We start from the raw sequence: 21250 nt of genomic DNA, 5'->3' as shown, positions 1-21250 counted from the left end.
TAACCTTGAGAAGTAAAACTTGGATGGAATAACGAGATGACAGCTCCAAGACTACCCAGCTGAGTCACTGATTAAATGGTGACTTGGTTGCCCGTGACACGTTTGCATTCTAACCCCATGCAGAGAGCAGGAGCTGTGATTCAGTGCCTGAGATGTAGCCTACAAGGGGCTAAAACGGTGCGTGATCTTGAGATGAATTTTTTCACAGAATCAGAATCACAGAATATTCCGAGTTGGAAGGGACCCACAAGGATCCTTTGCCTTAGGATAGTGATGTGTGCATGGCTGGATTTCAGAGAATTCACCCCACTGTGTCTACTGAGCACACAGGAAGTGGAGAGCTATGAAGGTTATGTGAGGTCATCCTAAAACCAGGCATGGCAATGCTGAGGTTTGTTAGGTGGCTTTAAGGGGTTAGATGGGATTGAATGGAGTTTGTTTCCTGGGAACACTGCGTTGTGGGGAAAACTGTCAGTTTCCCTCTGCAAAGAAGGGAGAAAGCGGGTACTCACTAGTGGTTATTTTGCTTCTGAGAGAGGTGCACCTGCTTCAAGGAGGTGGACTGATACACAGGCATGGAGATCCAAATCTACTACTTACTTCCAAGTAGAATGGATTCCTGTTTTCCCTATTGAAGATTTTTGTTTCAATGGCAGAAAATAAAGTCTCTGAACTTAGTCTTGTGCAACTCAGCCACACCCAGAGCCCCCAGTAATATCCCCCCCTCACTGCCACACTACTGCTAGCAAGGAGGAAGATCAGAAGGTGGTTCCTACATCAGATGCTGGCTTTTTACTTGGTGTGTTACTCCTCAAATGGTGGTTGTGGTAGCTGTGTGCCTCATGATTTCAGGCTGAAGCAGTTGCTTGCTTTTTGGGGTCAGGTGGCGAAGCTGCCCTTCTCCCTTGCCCTTCTTAAAGCAAATACCTGGGCTTTCATTTCTTGCTCTGCCACAATTAAACTTATGTCCCCCTTCCTGAGCTGTCAGTGTTAAGTTGCAGGATTGTATTTAGTCACCCTTATATCCATACTGGATGTATAAAAACACTGCTTAAAGCAGCTTATAGTCTGCAACAGGAAAACAGAACCAGAGTTACTTTTATCCTGGATGTTTCAGACAATTCTGCTGCTGGCTGGAGATGCTTTTCCTGTGGCAACTTAATGTAGGGAGCCACCTCTAGCAGGGAGCACTTACACAAAGCAAATCTTCAAACCTGAAGGCAACATTTTGAGAGCAGTTGAGTTCCCATGCAGTGAGATTAAAATAAAGCTCTTTTCTTGTGTACCCGGAGTAAGTGACCAGTGGACCCTATGCCAAGTGACTGCTTCATAAAACTCACTCTGCTTTATTAAAAAAGTTATAGTAGAAACGTAAAAAACTCCAAGTTACTACAAAAAAATGTATGTACAAATTCTGCAGGACTGCAGAGCATCCCCCTCCAAGGCTGCCAGGGCTGAGCAAGCCCTGCAGCAGAGGTTTCCAAATTGTAAACAAGTTTTTAGTGTTAAGAGGCCAGGGTGGAGGGTGTATCCTGCTTCACAGTGTTTCAGCTGCTGCAGGGGCAAAGTGTCCTGTCAGTGCTCTCTGGACTGGCAGCAACATGGAGAATGCAGGCTCGTGCTCCCACCTTACACACTTATGATGAAAGGTCACATCTTTCTCTTCCTCAGGCCTCTGAAATGTAACAGGGTTGGAGCCAGGCTGGCTTGTGAGGCAGGAAGGCACTCAAGCCATGTCAGCAATACCTGCTCCTCCCTGCCCTGTGCCAGGTGGGTGTTAAGCCTGTGTCTAGAGGGGGTTTTTCCTCACGTCGATCATGGCTGGGTGGTGAGGCACGGGGCTCATGTTCAGGCTGGCTCTGCGCAGTTCCCGGCGGGGCTTGGAAGCAGGAGCGAGGCTCCGGGGTGGGTGCAGCTCGTAGGGCTGCCCCGCCCTCAGCAAGTGCTCCACATCCCTCTGCCGGAGGTCCCCGGGGCTGTCGTTGGGCAGGGAGGAACGTCTCCATGTGGAGGGCAAAGGGGCGTGCACCAGGTCCCTGCTCTCCTCCCTGACCCGATGGCTCTCTTCAGTGACAGCCAGAGGCACGGGCTGTTCCCCAGGGCTGGATTCCTCACAGGTCCCGAGCACAGGGGCAGCTCTGTCCCCAGCCCCGTGAATGCTTCTCTCCATCCCTGCTGGGAAAAATTGAGGGTACAGCGAGGTGAGTATCAGGATCTCTACTTTCCTCATCAGAATTGGTGCCTGTGGAGCACTTGCTGAAAGACCTGTACCCTCGGTACTCCAAGCTTTTGGGACAGGAATTGAAACTCCCTTTTAACTTGGTAGGAACAGCAAAGCCCCAGCCTGGGTTTCCTCTCACCTTTGGCCTGTCCAGGATGGAGGTTCATGTTACTCAGTCTCTGGTTCAGCTCCTGGTTTGCCCACATGTAACGGCTCAGCTCCTTTTCCAGCACCTGAATCCTTGCCTCATACTGCAGCCTGCTGCTGGCCAGCCCCTCGTCCATGTGCTCTACAAGAGAAAACAAGGCCACTTCAGCATGCAAGACCCCTGAGAGACAAAAGCAGTGGCACTGCTGCCCATGTTGGGGGCTGGGGGGTTACCACGGCTCTGCTGCAGCAGTAACTGCATGTTCTGCTCGTGCTCCTTCTGCTGCAGGGTGAGCTGCCGGTCCATCTCCAGGCGCTGGCGCTCCACGGCCGCCTCCAGCCAGTGCACCAGCTGCTGCTGCTCCTCCAGCTGCATCTCCAGCTCCGAGAAGGCAATGTGCTGCCTGTGCTGATCCTCTCGCAGGGTCACCACCTGGCCAGGGCCCAAGAGCAAGGAACACCTCAGCTCCTTCAGCACCCTGGAAGATCTCCTGCCCCACTGAGCCCCAATCAAGTTAGTTTTTTGGTACAGCTTACAAAGGTTAGTAGTGCTGGGATGTCAGAGCTGCCTCGTGGAGGGAAGAGCAAGGTGTGGCTGCACTGATGTGGCAGAGCCACTGCAGGGATCCATGCATCCTATGATTAGTTAAGCCCCTCTCCCAGCTGGGGGTCATGGTGCTGTGGTTTTGTGGCCTGACTTTACAGGGCAAAACTACAGTAGGAGGCAGGGAGAAAGCTTGAAACTGAGGAAAACAAAGAGTTTGGTCAGATCATCATTTCTGTTAACAGTTGCTTTCAAGCCATGTTATATTAATTGTGTGTTCTGGCTGGCTAATAATGTAATCACTAATAGCCAGTAAATTAACTACAGCTCCCACCAGCACAAAGGGCATTTGTCTCCCACCTTGTCAAAGTACTTGCAGAGCAGAGCTCGGGTCTCAGAGGAGGAGAGGTAGCTGAGCTTGGCCATGAGGTTCATCTCACACTGGGACAGCAGGCTGGCTGAGGCCCGCAGGACTCGTTGCCTGCACGTGATGGACTCATTCTTGTACTCGATGGCTGCATCCAGAGCCTCGATTGCCTCATCCAGCTGGAACAAGATCCGTTCCTCCTGCCAGGGCAGAGCTGCAGTTAATAGGGAGCAAAGGGTTTGCTCTGTCTCACCCTGCCCCAACCTTCCCTGTCATCTCAATAGTGTCGGTGAGAAGCTGGGATATGCACAGTTTGGGGATGTGAGGGAGCATTTGCCAACAACCCTGTGCTCTGGTCTTCACTTCTCTCCTGTTACCTCACGCTCTTGCAAGGAGGGAGGCCCAGCCCAAGCAGAGGTACCTCTGGGGACAGCAAGGTGCCGTGACGGAGCTTGTTGTCGAGCTCCAGCCTCTGTTTGAGCAGCTGATCCTTCTCCTGGCGCAGGCTGTTGATCTCCTGGCGGATCTGCTGCTGGTCATGGGCACTGCCGTGACGCAGCTGCCCATTCTTCTCAGTCAGTTCCTTCTCCAGGTGCTCCAGGCGGCTGGACACGCGCACTATGTCATCTGTGAGGGCCTGCAGCACAAGGGGATCTGCTCTAAAGGCAAGTCAGGCCCTCAGCCCCTTTCTACTCCCTCTGTAGGTCAAGTGACCCCGCAGTCATAAGCCAAGGGCTAACAAACCAACTAGCTCAGAGGCACAGCACAACCAGGCTGTTACATAGAGGCAGATTTCCACTCACTTCCCAACACCACTTTGTCCTGGCCTGCAGCCCTCTGCCATAACCAAGATAGCACCCAGGTCTTCCAGCCTCCACCTCTGCTGGAAATCAAGCAAGGGATTGGGGTGTCACTCTTGTCCTACCTGGCTGGAGCGCAGTCGTTTGCTCTCCAGGCCATTCTTTTCCTGCAGCAGGGCTTCCTTTTTGGCCACGATAGCTTCCCGCTTCCTCAGCTCATCTTCCAGCTCATCCAGGGCTCGGCGCTGCTCGAGAACTTTATCCATCTCCATGTCCAGCCACTTCTTCTGTTCCTCAATTTTCTGATGGAGAGAGAGGTAAAGGGCATGTGTGTGTGTGTGCAGATAGCAGCAGCAGTGCACAGGACTGCTAAGAGCAATGGGGTTGAGACCAGAATGAGAGTCTCGATTCCATCTCTGCTACTGACAGCACAGACTTGGCTGGTTTTATCCTTCCAGCTCCAAGATCTAAGTCTTCTGCTGCTAGATGCAAGTGATACTATGGGCTGTCCTCCTCAAGGGCAGGTTGGGCTGAGGTCCCTGTTTTCAGATCTCCCCTGTCAGCCTACAGCATCCCCTCTGAGCAGGAAAGAGGCGGCAGACTCGCTCTGTACCTGCTGCTGCTCCAGGCTGATCACAGAACCATTGCTGCCGCTCCGCCGCTTCCTCTGGAAAGCCGCAATTTCCTCAGTTTTGATGCGCAGGATTTTCTGGTGCTGCTCGTGCTTCAGTTCCAGTTCCTGGGTGTGAAAGAGCAGCCATGAGCATGGAGGGAGCAGAAGATGTTTGCCCTACAGCCAGGGGCTGAGGGACAGGTTATGTTCTCCTCCAGCTCTTTGGATATTCTCTCTCCATCTCCACGCTCTCCAAGACAATCAGAGACTCCATCAGAGCTACCAGCTTGCAGAGCCCACCCATTCCCATCCTCACAAATACCACAGTGGCGCAGCTGCCCCTGCCCATTCCTACCTTGACTCGGTGCTGTCCCTTGTTCACCTCCGTCTCCAGCCGCCGTTTCTGCTCGCTCTCCTCCCGCAGCCGCCGCTGCAGCTGCCCCTGCTGCCGCCGCATCAGCTGGATGTTCCTCTCCAGCTCCTGCACCCGCTTCTCGCTCTGGGCCGAGAGCGACACCAGCCTCTCTGTCGCCTGCTTCTTCTTGCACAGAACCTGCCGGAGGGGAAAGCTGCCCTTGGCCTCGGCACCTCCCCTGTGCCCTTTGCAGAGGTGCCCCCAATCTGCCCCTGCTCGCTCTCGGGTGGCCAGAGCTCTTCCCACTCACCTGTGCCTTGCTCTGCGCGGCCGCCACACGTGTGCGGTACTCCTGCAGTTTGCGCTTCTCCCCGGGGTCCCACGGCTCCTTGCCCTCCAGCTCCTGGAGCTGCTTCTGGCTGTCGCTCAGCTCTGCCCGCACCTGCTCTGCTTCCTGCTCCAGCTCGCTGATCTTCTGGCTGTACTGCCTGTTCAGAGCCTGGGCGTCCTTGCCTGCAACACAGCCCCCTCCCTCACAGCCAGGATCCTCACCTTTCCTCTCTCTCCCTCCAAGTATTTCTGGCTACAGACACCAACTGCTCCCTTTCCCTCAGCCACTCCAGGGAAGGGAGAAACTAGTGGGAAGGGTTTCTGTCAGCTAAAGGAAGGGAGAAACAGGGCTCCGCTATCTACAGGAGAAGGGACTGAGCACAAGCAACACAGGAAGATGAGGATGGAAGCACAGACCACACATCATAACTAGGAGGTTGTTTCATGGGAAAGGGGTGCATTTTCTGGCCAGTAACTCTGCACCTGTCTTAATAAGCTCTGTGATCAGCTCCTCCTTCATGCGGATGTTGATCGCCAGCTCTCGGATCTTCTGCTGCGCTTGCACCAGCCTCCACTCAGAGTCCTTTCCTGACAGGCGCTCCCAGTAACTGACCAGCGGTTCCCGCTTCCCACAGACCTCTGCAACACAGATTCCCAGGTAAGGAAGGCCCCATCTTAGTAGTTGAGTGACAGGACAATCTGATCTCACATCTGTAGCCAGAGTCTGGCACAGCATTGCCCAGAGTCACCTGCAGCTTCCACCAAAACACACACTCTCGCCAGAACTCCTAACCCTAGGAGTTCAAGTTTCTCCTTAACAAAAGCAGCTGGACTGTCATCTGCTCCAGTTTTGTCCTCTGGGATTATCCAGGTGGGACATCAAGAGCACTCAACAAAGCCTGCAGGAGACTGCCCAAGAAACTATGGTTGCTACTTGCCTTTTGACAGCTCCAGCTGCTCCTCCTGAATCAAATGGGCATTGCCTCTACTTGGCTCCTCACTCAACATGCAAATCTCTTTCTTGCTCCAATTTTGGATCCCATTTCTAGAAAAAGCAGCAAATTAATCAGTTGGGTCTGGGCATTGCTACAGCTGTTCGCAGTAAGGACCCTCATGATCCACAGACTTCAGAAGGAGATGGAAACAGTAGCTGTGGTCAGGAAATATAGTAATTAGCTCCCCAGGGAGCAGCAAAATATCTCAGCAGAATCACTGACCCCACAGGCAGCATTTGCTCTCAGACATGAGAGCTGAGCTGCAGTGGTGGGACAGCCTGTCACACAACTGACAGGGCACTGCACAGGGCTGGGACAGCCCCAACTCACCGGCGCTGGGACAGGGACCGCTTCCGTTCCCACTCCACCTCCTCTCCTGAGGACAACTCTGATGGCTTCTCTGAGTCCTGGTTGAGCTCCCTCCTCAGCACCACATCTTTGACCTCACGATCACCAGTCAGGCCCTGTGTGTGGTTCGGGTGCCATCCTGCCAGCTCCTCCTCCTGGAAGGAGAAGTTGCTGTTGAGCTGCTGGGGCACGGAATTGGAAAGAGAGGAAACATGCTGCATGAGGGCCAGTGTCAGAAAAAGCAGCTCCCAGTTGGGCATCACTGCTAGACACAAAGAGAAGCAAAAAAATGGAGTTGAGCCTATTTTCAGTAGCACTGGTGTGTTGCCAGACCCAGCTTCCTGCCCTCCTGCCTTCTGCTGCTCAGACACTGAGCAAATCTGGGACTCACCCAAAGCATCAAAGTAAAAGCCTCACTATTGAAGCTGGGCTGTTTTTGCCAGAGTTGTGAAACTCCCTGGATTTGCACATGGAGTGCAGTCCTCTGGACTACACTTCTGACAAGGGTCATGTTCAACAGCAGTGAAAAAGCAATTCCTGCAGTGGAGAGCAGCCAAATGAAGAGGCAGCAGTTCTTCAATGGCACAGCCTTGTGCCTCACCTTCCTGCAAAGGGCTCTTCCACTCTGCTCAGGAAGGAGCCCTGAGAGAACGCCACCAAGGCCTTGGGATGGGGCAGCATCCAGTGGGGCCGTGTGAGGTCTCTGGCTGGCAGTCACCAGGTGAAGGTTTTCCAGCAGTTCTGGCACACACAGGTTTGGCATTGCCATCTCCAAGCGCACATGCAGCTCTGAGATCTTATCCTGCTGTTCCTGCAGTTTGTCACTCTAGGAAACAATGAGAAAAATGTAGTTATATACATGTTGATCTCGGACCTGCTACAGAGGAACCTGAAAGCTGGGTTGGGCTTCCCTGGGCAGGACAGGGAGGAGTGGGGCAGGTCCCTACAAAGAGAGCAGAGCCCAGAAATACCTGCAGCTTATACTGCTCCATGGCATCCTCCAGGGCAGCCAGGAAATCACGGTTCTCCTCCTCCAGGCGCTCCACTTGCCTCTGCAGTTTGGCCACCTGCTCATCTTTGATGGACCCACATTTCTTCTCGGTGTTCACCTGCTCCCCAAAATACATGAGAGGCAGCATCAGCATCCACCTTTGCCCTTCCCTTCCCATGCTGGACTCTGCAAGGGCATAGCAGCTCTGCAGACCCAGATTTTTCCTGCAAAATAAATCTCTCAGCTGCAGCTGAATCCAACTTCTTCCTGCCTGCCGGGATGACCATGTCTTTCTGCCTCCCTGTGGCCTCTTGGATAGGATTCTTCTCCTCTCCCTCTCCTGACCCTTCCATCATGCCACACTGGGGCTGCTGCCTCCAGCGGCCGCCAGATGAACCCAACCTCAGAGCTGCAACACCCCAGCTGTTACCTGGGCTTTTGCCAGCTTTGAACTTTGTGCCTCAGCGCTTTGGTCCTCCATGGAGGTGCTCTCAATGCCGCTGTCCAGCCCGGCCGAGGTCAGCTCGCTCCTCTCGCTCTCCACGGTGCACAGCCACTCCTTGACCCGCAGGATCTGCTCCACTGTCAGGTTACTGTCCTCCTGGAGCTCCATCAGCAGCCGGTACGCGGCGTCGGTGCAGGTGCGGTAATGGGCGCACTCTGCCAGCAGCCGCGCCGTGGGGTCGGGCGCGCAGCGCTTGGCGCTGCCTGAGCGGTTGATGATGCGGGTCTCGGAGCGCTGCCGCTGCTCCAGCGCCTTCTGCAGGTTCTTTATCTGCAGGTGAAGCTCCTCAATGTGCTCCGTCTCCTTGCGGCAGTTCACCACCGCCTTGTTCTGGATGTTCTGAGCCCGGCTGGCGTAATTCAGTGTGTTGAGGCTCTCGTCAAAATCGGAGGAGGATGGGCTGACGCAGGCTATCATCAGAGTCTGGGCATTCCCTCCCAGAGAGTCTTTCAGAATCCTAGGGAAGAGCACAGTGATAATAACAGCTGAAATACAAAAATAACACAGGAATCAGAAGGTTTTCAACCTTTTTCAGAAGCTAAGCTCAAGGAAAACGATATTCTTGTTCAGTAGTTGGTTTGGCAGTAGTGAGGTGAGTGGATTTACAGTTTGCACCATGGCAAGTTTCCATCTGAATAATTCCCGAGGCTCCCTGACTGTGATCACTGCTAGCTAGGCATGTGCTGCAAGGGATCCTGCTAGAGATCGCAAAGGCCACCTGCTTGAGCTAAGAACTAACTGCAGGCCATCAAACAAGCCTACGGGAAGCTTTTTTTATTCCCTGCCAGGCAGGAAGCGCAGGAAAACACACAGTGACACCCCATCTCAGCTTCAGCAGCATGACTCATACAAGCCTTGTCTTCTCCAGCACTGCAATGAGCTACTCTGTCATTTCTATCCTGGCCTCGTTGCTCCTCAAGCTTCCTTAAATGAAAACCTGCAGACAGGGTAGACCTGCAAAATGAGCCCATAAGACATGGGGTGTCCTGGTCCCAGCGGTACCTGGTGATTTTGGAGTCCCTGTATGGGATGTGCGTGGTCTTTCTCCGAGGATCTCCCAAGGCACTGATGACATTGCCCAAGGCCAGGAGGCCACAGTTGATCTGGATACTCTCCTTCAGTCTCTCCCCTGTGTTTCCTGTCTTCACAATTCGCTCTGAGCCTGCCAGGTCCACAAAGTGAAACTTGGAGACCAGGACCTGTCCCGCGGCGGGGACGGAGGGCGGGCGGTGGTGCAGGGGGAGGCGTCCAGCCCCACGCCGCTGCTCCATGGTCACCGTGAAAATGGTGTGCGAGCGGCTCGACTGCCTGTTGATGTGGGTAGCTCCCGTGTGCTTGGCTGTGTTCCCCATCTCCAGCAGGCTCAGCACCTCGTCCAGCCCTTCCACTTCTGACTCCTTCACGCCGCAGAGCACTGCAAAGCAAAGGGAGCTGTGTTTGGGAGGGACGGGCTGCCCAAGGTTGCAGCTCCTCTGCATGCCTGGTTCTGTCACCCTGCTCATACTGTGCCGTGCATAGACTGGCTTTCAGCACAAAGCACAGCAATCTGCTGCAGGAGATGGACAAAGGGATGGAGGGAGAAGACCTGGCTCTGTCTTCAGAGATAGATAACCCAGCTCTGGCCTCTGACATGGGGAGAAAAGGAGCCCGTGAGCAGCTACACATACCAATGTTCCCCTTGTCATCCTCCCGGATCTGGATGTCTTTGCTGGCTGTATCCACCTGCAGCAAGTCCCGAAACTCCTCCTTGTACACTTCCAGGTAGGACACTCGTACTGTGTAGTCGATCAGGTCGTTCTCATCAATGAGCCTGAAGGCCTCAGCCATGGCTCGTGGGATGATGCCCTGCTCATCTTCGTTGATGGAAGCTGGCAAAGAGAGGCACAGGGTCACAGGGAGCAGGGAATGTCTGGGGACAGAGCTGTGGACAGAAGCCTGCCAGCAGCGTACGTCAGCTGGAAAGGAGCAACCTCACAACCCTCCCACAGCTCAGCCCTCACAGCCCGGGTTAAACATCCTACAGGACCTTTGGGCAAATCCTATCCCACTGCTGTGCTGGATTCCAGCAAAGCTGCTCATTTCCAGTCCTTCCTCAAGAAGGCTCAAGAATGCTGTTTGGCATTTTAGCACGTAGCAAACACCATGTCTGCAGCTACAGTGTGCTGTCCTTTGAAGCCAGCATGACTCCACAACTTTTCCCCTCTCTGAGAAGTTTTTTTTTTGTGCTTGCAGCCTGCAAGCAGCACTCTGCTGTCTGAGTTTAAAATGGTTTTCCTTTTTTCTCCAACAGCTGTGTAAAAAGGTGATTCCCAAATTTAGTGCAATGATAGTCTAAACCGGGAAACTGAAAACAGAGGTAGACTGAAAGTATGGAAACAATTCAATGTTTACAAACTATGCAATTAACTAAAGCTGACTGAAACATTTACTGTATGTCCTCTGTAAGAGATCACAATGCCATTAAACCAGGACGAAAAGTTTTTCTCTTTCCCCGATTTCTTCACATAAACAAACTAACAGGATTAACCCCTGCAAACCTCACTCTCCTTCAGGTTTATTTCAGGACCTAGGAAGATCACCACCACTTCCAGAGCAGGTGGAGGACCAGGTCCTCTCACTTGTCATGAAGTGGAAAAGGAGAAACCCTACATGCTGTGATCTCAAAGGTGGTTTCCTTGGGGGTGGTTACAGCAGCATGGGTGGCGAGAAAGAAAGGCTGCTGGAGGGAAAGGATGGGGAGGGGTGGTACAGGAGTGGGGTTGGGCTGGTGGGGGCTGACAGGGTGGAAGGGTTGGTTAGGACAGTGATGCTGAAAGTGATGGAGATGATGCTGTAGGGTTTGGATAGAGAGCACAGGTGCTGAAATGGGGGTGGATGGCAAGGCTGGAGGGTTGGGAGAGATGGCTGGGATGATGGTGGTGTTGGTGGCTTGGCTGGGGATGGAAGGAGGTGGGGATGGAAGAAGGTGCAGTGCAGGACTGGTGGGGAGAGCTGGGAGTGGTGGGAATGCTGGAGGAACAAGGATGCTGGAGGAACAGGGATGCTGACGGAGCAGGGATGCTGGCGGAGCAGGGATGCTGGTGGAACAGGGATGCTGGCGGGCGCGGCGCTGCCGGTCCCGGCGCGACTCACCGACGCTGGCCTCCCCGATGGTGTAGGTCTTGCCGGAGCCCGTCTGCCCGTAGGCGAAGACGGTGGCGTTGAAGCCGCGGAAGAAGGCGCGCAGCAGCGGCTGGACGCAGGCCCGGTACACGGCCGCCTGCCCCGCCGCCTCGGGCAGCACGGCGGCGAAGCGGAACCGGCGGCGGCCCAGCGACACCTCGCCGGTGGCGGCATCGCCCCGCAGGCAGGGCCGGTGCCCCCGCAGCGCCTCCCGGGGCAGCAGCGGCCGCACTCGCACCGCCACCCGCACCGCAGCCCCCTCCGCCGCCATGGCCGCGCCGGGCGCCCCGCGATGGCGTCAAAGGCTCCGCCCGGGCAGGGGAAGGAGGGAGGGAGGGAGAGAGGGAAGGGAGGATGCTGCGGGGTCGGAGGCTGGTCCTCGCCAACCCCCGGGCAGCACCCGGGAGAGAGCGGCCGGGGGGGAACGGGGGATGCGGGAGGGCTGCGGGGGCTGTGCGGCGGGTCCAGGCAAGCGGTGGGTGCTCCCGACGAGCTCAGTCGCTCCAGAGATGCTCCATCACTCGGGAGACGCTCCGTCATTCGTAGGATGCTCCATCACTCACAAGGGTCTCCATCCCTCGTGCGGTGCTTCATCAAGTGTGGGACCACGCTCCGTCAGTCGTGAGATGCTTCATCTCTCGTGAAACAATGTTCCCCAACCCCGTGGGATGCTGGAGAGTCACTTACAAGGGGCTCCATCTCTCATGAGATGCTCCGTCCCTGACGAGACTCCCCAGCACTTGTCAGACACTCCTCCACTTCTGGCGGGCATTCCCACGGTCGCCATGGGGAAGGGACAAGGGGATACGTGGCGCTGCCAAGGGGCAAAGTGCTCGAGGTGCAGGCGTGGGCACCTCCTGGGATGCAGTTTGCGGAGCAGCTGGTGCAGACAGCCGGAGCTTCCCGGCCGCCCGCTGCGCTGGGGGCTGGCACGGCCGGCTCCAGGCACTGACGTATGTTCAGGACAGTCTGAGCGATGACAAAGTTTTTCATCCGGCTGCCTGCAGTTCCCTCTGCACCGCCCCTGCGGCTGCGGGGAGGGGTATGGTCCTCGCGGGTCCCCTGGGTGCCGTGGGAAGCACTGGACTGTCGGCTGTGCCGAGAGGAGTTGTACACACACTGCTGGGACTGCTGGAGAGCCACGGCCACGCTCGGAATGGGGCTCCGGCTGCCTCTGCGCCGGAGCACCAGCTTCACCCCCGACCACCCTGCCCTCATGGAGGTGCCTGGCCCCACTGCCCTGAAGATGGAAGCAAATGTCCTTGTGATGGGAGCGGACAATGTGGGGAAATCAGGTGAGCTGGGAGCATGGGGTTCCCAGGCTGCAAACTGCAGCAGTGTTTGGAGGACCAGCTGCAGGGAGCAGCCTGTGGAGCAAACTGGTGAGATGGAGCTGAGCCCTTGTGATTTGAGCTGGGGAAGGTGAGCACAACCTTGTAGGTATCGGGTGAGGGACAGGAGAAGGTATTTTCCACTGAGCTGCAGTTTGCTGATGCGGTGGGGTCATGCTGTGCCTCTGCTCCGCTCGCAGACTGCTGGTGGCCGAGGGAAAAACAGAGGTCGTTCATGCTGTTGGGAGTTTACAGAGGGATAGTGCCAGACTCTGCTCTGGATCTAGAAAGGAGAATTCTTCTGGTTTAGGGTTATTCTGGTGATTCTTATCTTTCCCTCTGCAGCTCTGACTGTGCGTTTCCTGACCCGGCGCTTTATCGGGGAGTACGGAGACATGGGTGAGTGCCAGGCCAGGTTCCCATTAGGGACTGGGGTCAGGAGGCAGCCCTGCTTCTGCCCACAGGATTTCCTTCCTGACCATCCTCTTCTGCCTTTCTCCAGAGCCTTTGCCTGCTCCCAGAGGCTTAGTGGTTGTATTTATTCACTGAACCATCTCTTTGCTCCAGAACTGATTCTCTGGGGTGCAAAAGGTCCTGGGTGGCAGCTGGTGATACCATGAGGATAACTTTTTTTTTTGGGGGGGGGGCAGAATTCATCTACAGCCACAACGTGACGGTGGATGGACGAGAAATTCTCTTCCACATCTGGGATGCCCCCAATTCTCAGGTGAGAGGACTCCACTCCTGTCACCCATTTCCACCCCAGGGACAAATAATGTTTTACTGAAAGTTACCTATGGAAAACCACAGGCTGGGAGCTCTAGCTGAGCAAAGCTCACACATCAGAGGTGACCAAACCCTTCTCACCTGCCGAGCACGGGGCAGCAGCATTGCTGGCAGGGTAGCAATAGTCACTGTAGCCCATGGTCCTGTGACTGAGGACATTGGAGCTGAAGCACTAATACTGCCAGCCCAGAGTGAGGACAGGACTGTGCTAGAGAAATGGAAATGCTGCTCTGAGGTCCCCATGCTGTTTTCACCTGCAGCCTGCAGTGCTTGGCAGCTGGGTGAGGAGGTAAGGACAGTGATGCTGAAGGCCAAATTGTCCCCCTTGGTGAGGTCTGCCAGGTGCTGCTCTGCCTTTCTCAGTACTCCTCTTTCTCTCTCCCCTTTTGCTGTTTGTTAGGCTTAGGATTGCTGCACCCTCTTCTAGCAGGTAGGTGTGGAGGGAGGGAGCCAGATAAAAATGCCCTTCCTTTTCTCTTTCCCCAGGAGCAGACAGAGGATGGCTCCTCAGAGGAGAAGCGAATCCAGTGGGCAGACAGCTTTGTCCTGGTCTACAGTATCTGTGACCGTGCCAGTTTCAACATCCTGCCCCTTAAAATCCAGTTCATCAAGGCAGCCAAGGAGGGTCAGAGCCAGGAGAAGGTGCCCATCGTCATTGTGGGCAACAAACGGGACCTGCACCACCAGCGGGTGGTGACCAGCGAGGAGGGTCGGCTCCTCGCCCTCTCTTTGGACTGTGGTTTCTATGAGGTCTCTGCAGCTGAGGCTTATCATGGGGCTCTCATGGTCTTCCATGGACTGGCCAAGCGCATCCCAGACACCAAACTGGCACTGAAAAAGGGTACAGGGATCCGTGGCATTGTCAAGACCATGTCGGCTGTGTTTACCCGCAAACGAACGGACTCCCTCTGAGCTACAGCGTGGATGTTGCTGCTCTCTGTGCTGCCCAGCTGGGCCAGGCCTCCTCCTCCCATGGAGGTGGTGTGAGTCTTTCCATAAGTATGATGGGTTCCTTGCTGTCCTCCTAGTGTCAGGTCTGGGTGTCCTGCCATACACAGTCAATGCAGCCAAGGACTGAATGCATTACCCTTGGCTCTGTGACGGGACAGAATCTCTACTCTCTTCTGTACCAGCTTTTTAGGTGCCTCCTGCTTATTCTTTCTATCCTCCAACACTGGAAACCACTGGGTGATTTTGCCACAGCTCCAGGCAGCAGCATCCCCAGCTCCTGCAGCAGGAGCTACCCAGGCTGTCGGTGAGCAGAGGTGACACACTGCTTCTGTACAGCACCCTAGTCCTTGTCTCTCCACTCCTACCCTGGGATCCTTATTCCTGTTTAACGCTCGTCAGGATCCTCTCCAGTAACCCTGGAGCACCCATGAGCTGGAAGGTGGGGGTTTCTCCACCGGGAGGCACTGGCAGTTCCCACGTGTGTATCACTGTGCCAGCGTGTCCCAGAGACCACGGCTCCGGCTGACCCTGGAGGTCCTTGGTGAGGGCTGATGCCTCCCATCCCACCCGCCTTGCTTTTGAGCCGTCCTCTCTCCCACAGCCTTTCAGTGATCACAGCCCTTTCCCTTGTGCGAGTGAGCGCTCAACAGGCTGCGCCTGGGAAAAAACAGGCACTGGGCTTGTTCCCAGGATGGGGATGGTACCACAGGCCTTCCCAAGCCACTCCTTCTGTAAGGCTGCCTCTCCCTGGGGAGGAAAGGAGGTGGGGAAGGGGGTGTCTGGGCTCATTGCCGAACCCTTCTGCTGCTGGGAGGTTTTTCCTGCCTCTCCCCAAACCCTTCCCCTCGTGCCCTGGGAAAACAGTGTGTTGGAAAAGGGTTTGTGTGTGCTGTATGGACACTTGATTTCTCTGCTGTGTTCTTCTGGAAATGCAATAAATTGTCTTTGGCAGGAAGCCCTGGCTCCTTGGAGCTGTGAATTCATACTTGGGGCATGGGAAGAAGCACGTACTGTGCTGGGCATGAGCATCCACTGTCCCTGTGGCAGCTACCCGAGGGTGTTTCCCACACCCACTCCCTTGGCCCTGGTTTGGGGGTCTCACCCCACTCTGTTCCCTTGGTTTGTTGTCTCACTCCCATAAAGCAGCTGAGCAGATGGGGTGAATGGCAGGTAGAAGGTTTATTATTGCAGTGAATACAACAAGGCGTTGTGGGAAGCCAGGTGATCCTGTCGGAGAGGGGCTCCAGGAGCTCCACCTGTTCTCATCAGTCATTTTCCTGACCCCACCATCTATCCCACCACCAGCTGGGAGGGAGATGCCCTGGGCTTTCCTACTCATGAATCCTGCTGGTCAGTGGGAATCTTCAGCCCCTCCATGGAGGAGCAATCTGTGGCCAGGGATGGGCCCTGCAAGGGGAGATGGAGGGAGGAAGGATGGGGAACCAGGCTTGCCATGGTGATGTTTGATGGCTTTGCTGTCCTCCCTGCTCTCTCAATGTGAAGCCCATATAAGTCCATGCTATCTGTTCAGCAGGGACCAGGGTAACCCAGTGCTATCCCTGGCTGGTCCCTTTTCCTCTTTTCTGGTCTCACCACTCTTTCCACACCTCCTTCGCCTCACTGCTCCCCTCCGGTCCCACCTCCCCCTACCTTCTCCTTCCAGCAGCAGGGCTTTTGTCTGCCTTTATTACCTCACCCTGACCTTGATGCACTCTGGAATAAGACATCCTATGGCCTGTCTACCACTTAAAGCTCCTGTCCTGGCACAGGGGTGCGTGTGGGCAGCTGGCAGGGGCCTGGGCAAAGCGTGCTGTGGGGGGATTAGAAGGGGGCTGGGATGTGCTTGTCCTCCCCACTGGCTCAGTCTTTCTTGAAGACAGGAGCGTAGAGGTTGCCATAGTAAGCCCGGCTGTACATGGACTCGGGGCTGAAGCGGTAGGAGCCCTCACTCACCCGCCTGTTGTAGGGGGAGAAGGCGGATTTCCGTGGGAAGGGGTACTCGGGCTCGAAGGCAGGGCTGCGGTAGTAGTTGTGCCGCAGGAAGAGGGGGTCCTCGAGCCCCAGGAAGGAGAGGGGGTGATGGCCACGGTACAGCCGCCAGTCGCTTCTCAGCTGGGATTTCTCCTCAGCGGAGGGGGCAGCAGCCTTGGTGTCCTCCTTCTCTTCCTTCTTCTCTGTCTTCTCCGGGTCAGACTTGCTGCCCTTGGGTGCCTCCGCTTCCTTCACTGACTGCCTGCGGAGCTGAGAGGTGGGGTGAGGACCCAGCCAGGCTGTACCCACCTGCCAGCCCTGCCCTACCTGTGCTACACAGCCCCCCCCCCCCCAAACTGGGAGAACCTCAGGATAAGCCAGTATGCCCCCAGAGGGGCAACCCCTGAGCAGCTGTGGTGGAGAAATGATCCCAGGGGAGCAACAGGGTGGGGTAAAGAAGAGGGGACATAGTCTCAACCTGAACTTGCACCTTCCCAGAAATGTGTGGTAACACCCTGGCTTGGAAATGAACTGTGTGAAGGTGCGACCACTGTCCAACCTATTGGGGAACTACTGTCACAGCTTGGGGGATGCTTCAGGAGGAGGGTGGGACTGAGATGTCCTCACAGCACCCCATCTCCCCACTCTGGTACCTCCTGGAGCTATGAGATGCTCATGGGAGGAGGCTGGAAAAAATGGGGTTTGCTGGAGACGGACAGGACCTGGCTGGGGACAAACTCACCGGCACGAAGCTGTACAGGGTGCCCAGCAGATGCTTAGGGGCACTGACGAGGGTCCCCCCGAGAGCATCCACTGTTTCCATGGCCCTGGACAGCCTGCGAGGGGTGAAGAGGATCAACCCCTCTGCCGCATCCCAGGCCACGGCTGGGACCTTCTTCACGGTGGAGATGCCGGAGGCACAGGCGCTTTGCAGGTTGTGAGCCACGCTGCCCACCAGCCCAGGGTCCTCCCCTGCCTGCCAAGAGAAACCAGCTCAGCTCTCGATCCTGGCCCCTTCCCCACCGGCCCCTTCGGATGGGACGGGCTGGCCCTGGGCTCCCCTTCCCCTTCACAGCTCGAAGCCTGAGTGCTTTCAGCTCACTGCTCTGGAAGAGCCACTGCAGCCCTTTGCAGCAGGGTCGCTCCCTGTCCCCACCAGCTCCCCCCACTCCAGGCCCCCGGGGACCCTCTGCTCCAGGCTGTGCTTCCGCTGCAGGCAGAGGCGAAGGGCAGTGACCCCAACCTGCCGCTTCCCGTCCCTATGTCCCAGTGGAGCCAGTGCCGGAGACTGTTCCCAGCCCCACCAGCTCACACCACCCCTTGCTGCTGGGACCACGGTGGGGGGGTGGGGGGTTTCAGGAGTGTTCTAGGGCTCAGTTGTGAGCTCTGTGCTGACACCCCACAGCTCCAAAGGAGTCTTGAACATACAAGACAGCGTGACCCTGCCTGGCACAGAGGCTGCCCACAGCCCCCAGCTTTGGGGAATCAGGGAAGAGGACTGCTGGGACTGCCCTCCTGCCAAGCCCCCAACTCATCTCCTCCAAGCTGCAGTTCAGGGTTCAGCAGGGATGGGGGCCTGGTCCCCAAGGGTGTGGGGGAAACAGCCTCCATGCTGGCACAGTCCATGGGTAGGAGGATGCTTTGGGGTATCCCTAGCTCACTGCCCTCCTTTTCTCCATACCTTGCTGTGGTTGTTGTCTTTCTTCCCTGCCTTCTCCTGCTTCTGCTCCGGTGCCTTGCTCTGCCGCCGGCTCAGCCAGCCGCCCGTGCTGCTCTGCCCGTCACTGCGGGCCGGCGGCGCTGCGGGTGTGCTCGGCTTGGCCAGGCTGCCCTGGAAGAGCAGCAAAAAGCCGTCTCTCAGAGGGAGCTGGCAGGTCCCATCCGCTCCATCCTGCTTAGCCTGAGGATTTTTCGGGGGCCTTGGGGTGCACAGGGAGCAGGGAGTTCATTTGTGCACCCGGGGAGAAACCCCAATGGCAGATGGGAGCTCTGGGATTTTGGGACAGGCCAGGGAAGGGGTTCCCACTGCAGCACAGGGTGGGAGAGGGGCCTCTGTCTCCTCATCCCCTCTGGGTCTCTAGAGGGGCTTTTTGCTTTAGGAAGGATGTTATGGCAATGCCATAAATCAACAATTATACACTGGGAGTCTGCTAAAAATAACTTGTCCCACTGATGTGGTACATGGTTGTGTGTGAACATCACACAGGAACCAATGGCCCCACCTTGTCCTGCTGCGCAGGAGAAACATACTCTGCGCTTGGACTTCCTCCAAGCTGCCTGCAATGTCTCATGTGAAAATTAGCCCCAAAGAGGGTATGGGGTGCAGAAACCCAGCAGGTGGGATTTGGCACTCACCACGATGGGGATCCAGGTGGCCAGCTCCTGCCCTTTGGTTTTGGCACGCTGGAGGCTTTGGGTGGTTTGCTGGTAAGCACGGTGGGAGACAGAGCTAACCAAGGCACCAATCCGGCCCAGGGTGCTGGGAGAACTGGGAGTGCTGGGTGCACTGAGTGTGCTGGGAGCACTGGGAGCACTGGGAGCACTGGGAGCACTGGCAGTGCTGGCAGTGCTGGCCTGCTGCTGGGAGACCTTTGCTGTTGACTGCTGTTTCTTTTTGGGCTTCTGATCTAAAAGGCAGAAGAGCACAGGCAGAAGAATGGTGGAAAGATTACAAGCCGATGGGACAACCCTCTGAGGCAGCCCTACACCAAAATCCGGGGGCTGCCTCCTGCCTCATGCACTCCACAGGTGAGGAGCTGCCAAGCCAGCCATCACCAGACACCTCAGAGGGGATTTAGGCATCAGGACTACCTGCTTCTTCATCCTCCTCTGGCAGCAGGTACTCCATCAACTTCTCCAGCCCTCCCAGGGCTGTGTCAACCCCCGCAGCTGCCATCTGGGTCACCGAGTTCTTCCTCGTGTACTTTGCCGTCGTTTCCACTGTGCTCTTGGTGGCCTCGTAGCCCTCCGCTGCCAGCTCTATGATCTTATCCATGGAGCTGCCAATGGTACTTTTGGCACTTTGGAGGGGGCAGGAGATGGTGTCCTTCAGTTCAGATGCAAGCTGCCAGCAGAGAGATGGAGAACAGCCCTGCTGGTGAGCTTGGGGTGGCATGGGACAGCTGGGGGAACCACAGGGATCCCAGCCATAGCCATGCCAGTAAACAGCTCTGAGAGGGGCATAGCAGCTCTCTCCTGCCTGGGCTGGAGGTAGCTGGCAGGGATGGGACACAGGACATTTTTGATCTGTATCTGGGAGCCTTCACTTAGGCTGCCTTGTTTTCCACCCAGCAGCCCCTCACCATTCAGAAACAAGACCAGAGAAGATGTGCTGTGGGCTCTGCAGTGGGAGCGGGGGTTCCAGATCGCCCTGCCCATGACTTACCTTATCAACTGGATACTGCAGGGCAGGGATCTTCTCCTCCAGGTGGTCCAAGCCACGGCAAGCCAGGTTGTTGGCCACAGCGACTACCTTGGGCAAAAGCACGGTAAGAAAAGTACCTTGGGCTCTCCAGGCACACGCTCGTGCCATCACTGTCTCACCAAGGGAGGCTCTGGTGGGCACCCCTGCCATGCCCCCCCGGCACTGGCACTCACACTGCGGCTCCAGCCTGCGCACCACGGGCTCCATGCCCCACATGGCCAAGGCGCCGGCGCCCTGCACGCCCCGCTCGTACACCTCACACACCGAGGCCATCAGCGGGTGGGCCTCCTTGGTGCTGGTGTAGGTCCGCTGGAGGCTCTCGCAGGTTGAGCTCACCACTGGCAGCTGCAGGACCCTCTGCAGCACGTTCTCCTGCACATCAGATGGGCATCAGTTAGCCAACAGCCTTTCCCTGAGGAATGCCCCATCACCCACATTTGATGTGTTTCAGAGAGCACAGAGGATCTCGGCTTGCACTGAAGAAGGCCATTTCTCATACCCTATTGAGGGTCTCCCATCTATGTCCTGTAAGACATAGCCATGGACAAGCAGGCTGTCTGCTGCCACTGAAGGAGTGGGGACATCACAGGCAGTGTCAGAGGGATGACAGTCCCTACTCTTCCCATCTCTCAAGCCCAACTGTCTGGGTTCTCCCTCTGGCTTTCCACTCTGTGGAAACCTCCGTGCCTGATGGAGGTTTGGGGCTACAGTGGGGCCATGGATGAAGGACAGGCACCGCCAGCAGCTGTCACCCAGGGCTCACATCAGCTCAGGGTTAACTTTTCGGAATCTTAACTATTTAATTTCAAGCAAGCAAAAAGGTTTATTTTTTCCCTTTGATGATGCTCTTATACTATTGCAGGTAAAGATCCATAAAGAGATAACACAGTGATATGTGGGACAGTGTGAGATGTGACTGCTGTTCACCTGGCAGAGTTGGTATGTGCTTACCTGGCCCCCTTGGCACACTTCTGCCCTCCCCTCTCTCCCTCTTCCCACACCCACCTTGGCACTTCCATTCTGCAGAGTCTGACTCTTCTTCACCGTCATCGTGGCGCATCCACCTGCAAAGCAAAGTTGGGAGCCGCAGACCCCACTGCGAAGGCAGGGCTGTGCTCAGGCTCCCTCCCTCAGTCCTGCACCCCTCCAAGCACAGCAGGGCCGGGAGTTGGGCTGAGACACACATTTCCCACGGGTGCAGTGGATGTGGCATTGCCCAATGCTTGACTTTTTACCAGTTAAGCTGTAAAACCAATGCCTCCACACAGCCCTCCCCTGCCAGTGTGTCCTAACACCTAAAGATGAACAAAATGAGCTGAGAGACATCTAGTTAGCAGTAGTTACAGTACAGGCAGGATAAAGGGCATTGGCAAAGCAAACTCAGAGTAACCAGGGTGCTGACAGATGTG

The 21250-nt window shown here is 56.1% G+C and overlaps 3 protein-coding genes across 7 annotated transcripts in view; 1 reads left to right on the top strand and 2 right to left on the bottom strand.

Annotated features, from left to right (window-relative positions):
• Positions 1-1341: 1341 nt before the first annotated feature.
• KIF7 (kinesin family member 7) lies at positions 1342-11649 on the bottom strand. The gene is made up of 18 exons (XM_027688516.1): positions 11349-11649; positions 9884-10084; positions 9219-9630; positions 8142-8673; positions 7692-7829; positions 7322-7546; positions 6703-6902; positions 6316-6422; positions 5861-6016; positions 5358-5560; positions 5048-5245; positions 4693-4818; positions 4205-4381; positions 3701-3916; positions 3273-3479; positions 2603-2801; positions 2361-2510; positions 1342-2175 (listed from the first exon to the last, which is right to left on the bottom strand). Exons 1-18 carry the CDS (start codon positions 11647-11649, stop codon positions 1790-1792), a joined length of 4134 nt encoding a protein of 1377 aa, XP_027544317.1. The 3' UTR covers positions 1342-1789.
• A 267-nt stretch (positions 11650-11916) lies between these two features.
• LOC113970159 (ras-related and estrogen-regulated growth inhibitor-like protein) lies at positions 11917-15394 on the top strand. Its single transcript, XM_027688751.1, has 4 exons — positions 11917-12673; positions 13055-13108; positions 13360-13436; positions 13982-15394. Exons 1-4 carry the CDS (start codon positions 12355-12357, stop codon positions 14405-14407), a joined length of 876 nt encoding a protein of 291 aa, XP_027544552.1. The 5' UTR covers positions 11917-12354; the 3' UTR covers positions 14408-15394.
• A 209-nt stretch (positions 15395-15603) lies between these two features.
• The window catches only part of PLIN1 (perilipin 1), an 8821-nt gene continuing 3174 nt past the window's right edge, over positions 15604-21250 (bottom strand). For 2 of the 5 annotated variants that reach the window (XM_027688686.1, XM_027688685.1), the window contains 8 exons: positions 20847-20905; positions 20015-20213; positions 19803-19885; positions 19229-19481; positions 18773-19044; positions 18099-18248; positions 17160-17393; positions 15604-16687 (listed from right to left, as the gene is read on the bottom strand). In XM_027688686.1, coding sequence (XP_027544487.1) covers positions 16307-16687; positions 17160-17393; positions 18099-18248; positions 18773-19044; positions 19229-19481; positions 19803-19885; positions 20015-20213; positions 20847-20891 — 1617 coding nt within the window. In that variant the 5' untranslated portion in view covers positions 20892-20905 and the 3' untranslated portion in view covers positions 15604-16306. Of the gene's footprint in view, positions 16688-17159; positions 17394-18098; positions 18249-18772; positions 19045-19228; positions 19482-19802; positions 19886-20014; positions 20214-20846; positions 20938-21250 lie in introns of all 5 variants that reach the window. The other 3 variants (XM_027688684.1, XM_027688683.1, XM_027688688.1) reach the window with 2 other exon arrangements.

Source organism: Neopelma chrysocephalum, unplaced genomic scaffold, assembly GCF_003984885.1.
Source record: "Neopelma chrysocephalum unplaced genomic scaffold, ASM398488v2 Primary Assembly neopelma1_75, whole genome shotgun sequence".
Classification (NCBI taxonomy): domain Eukaryota; kingdom Metazoa; phylum Chordata; class Aves; order Passeriformes; family Pipridae; genus Neopelma; species Neopelma chrysocephalum.
Note: the sequence above shows the minus strand (reverse complement) of the source record. Positions and strands in the feature narration are given on the sequence as shown.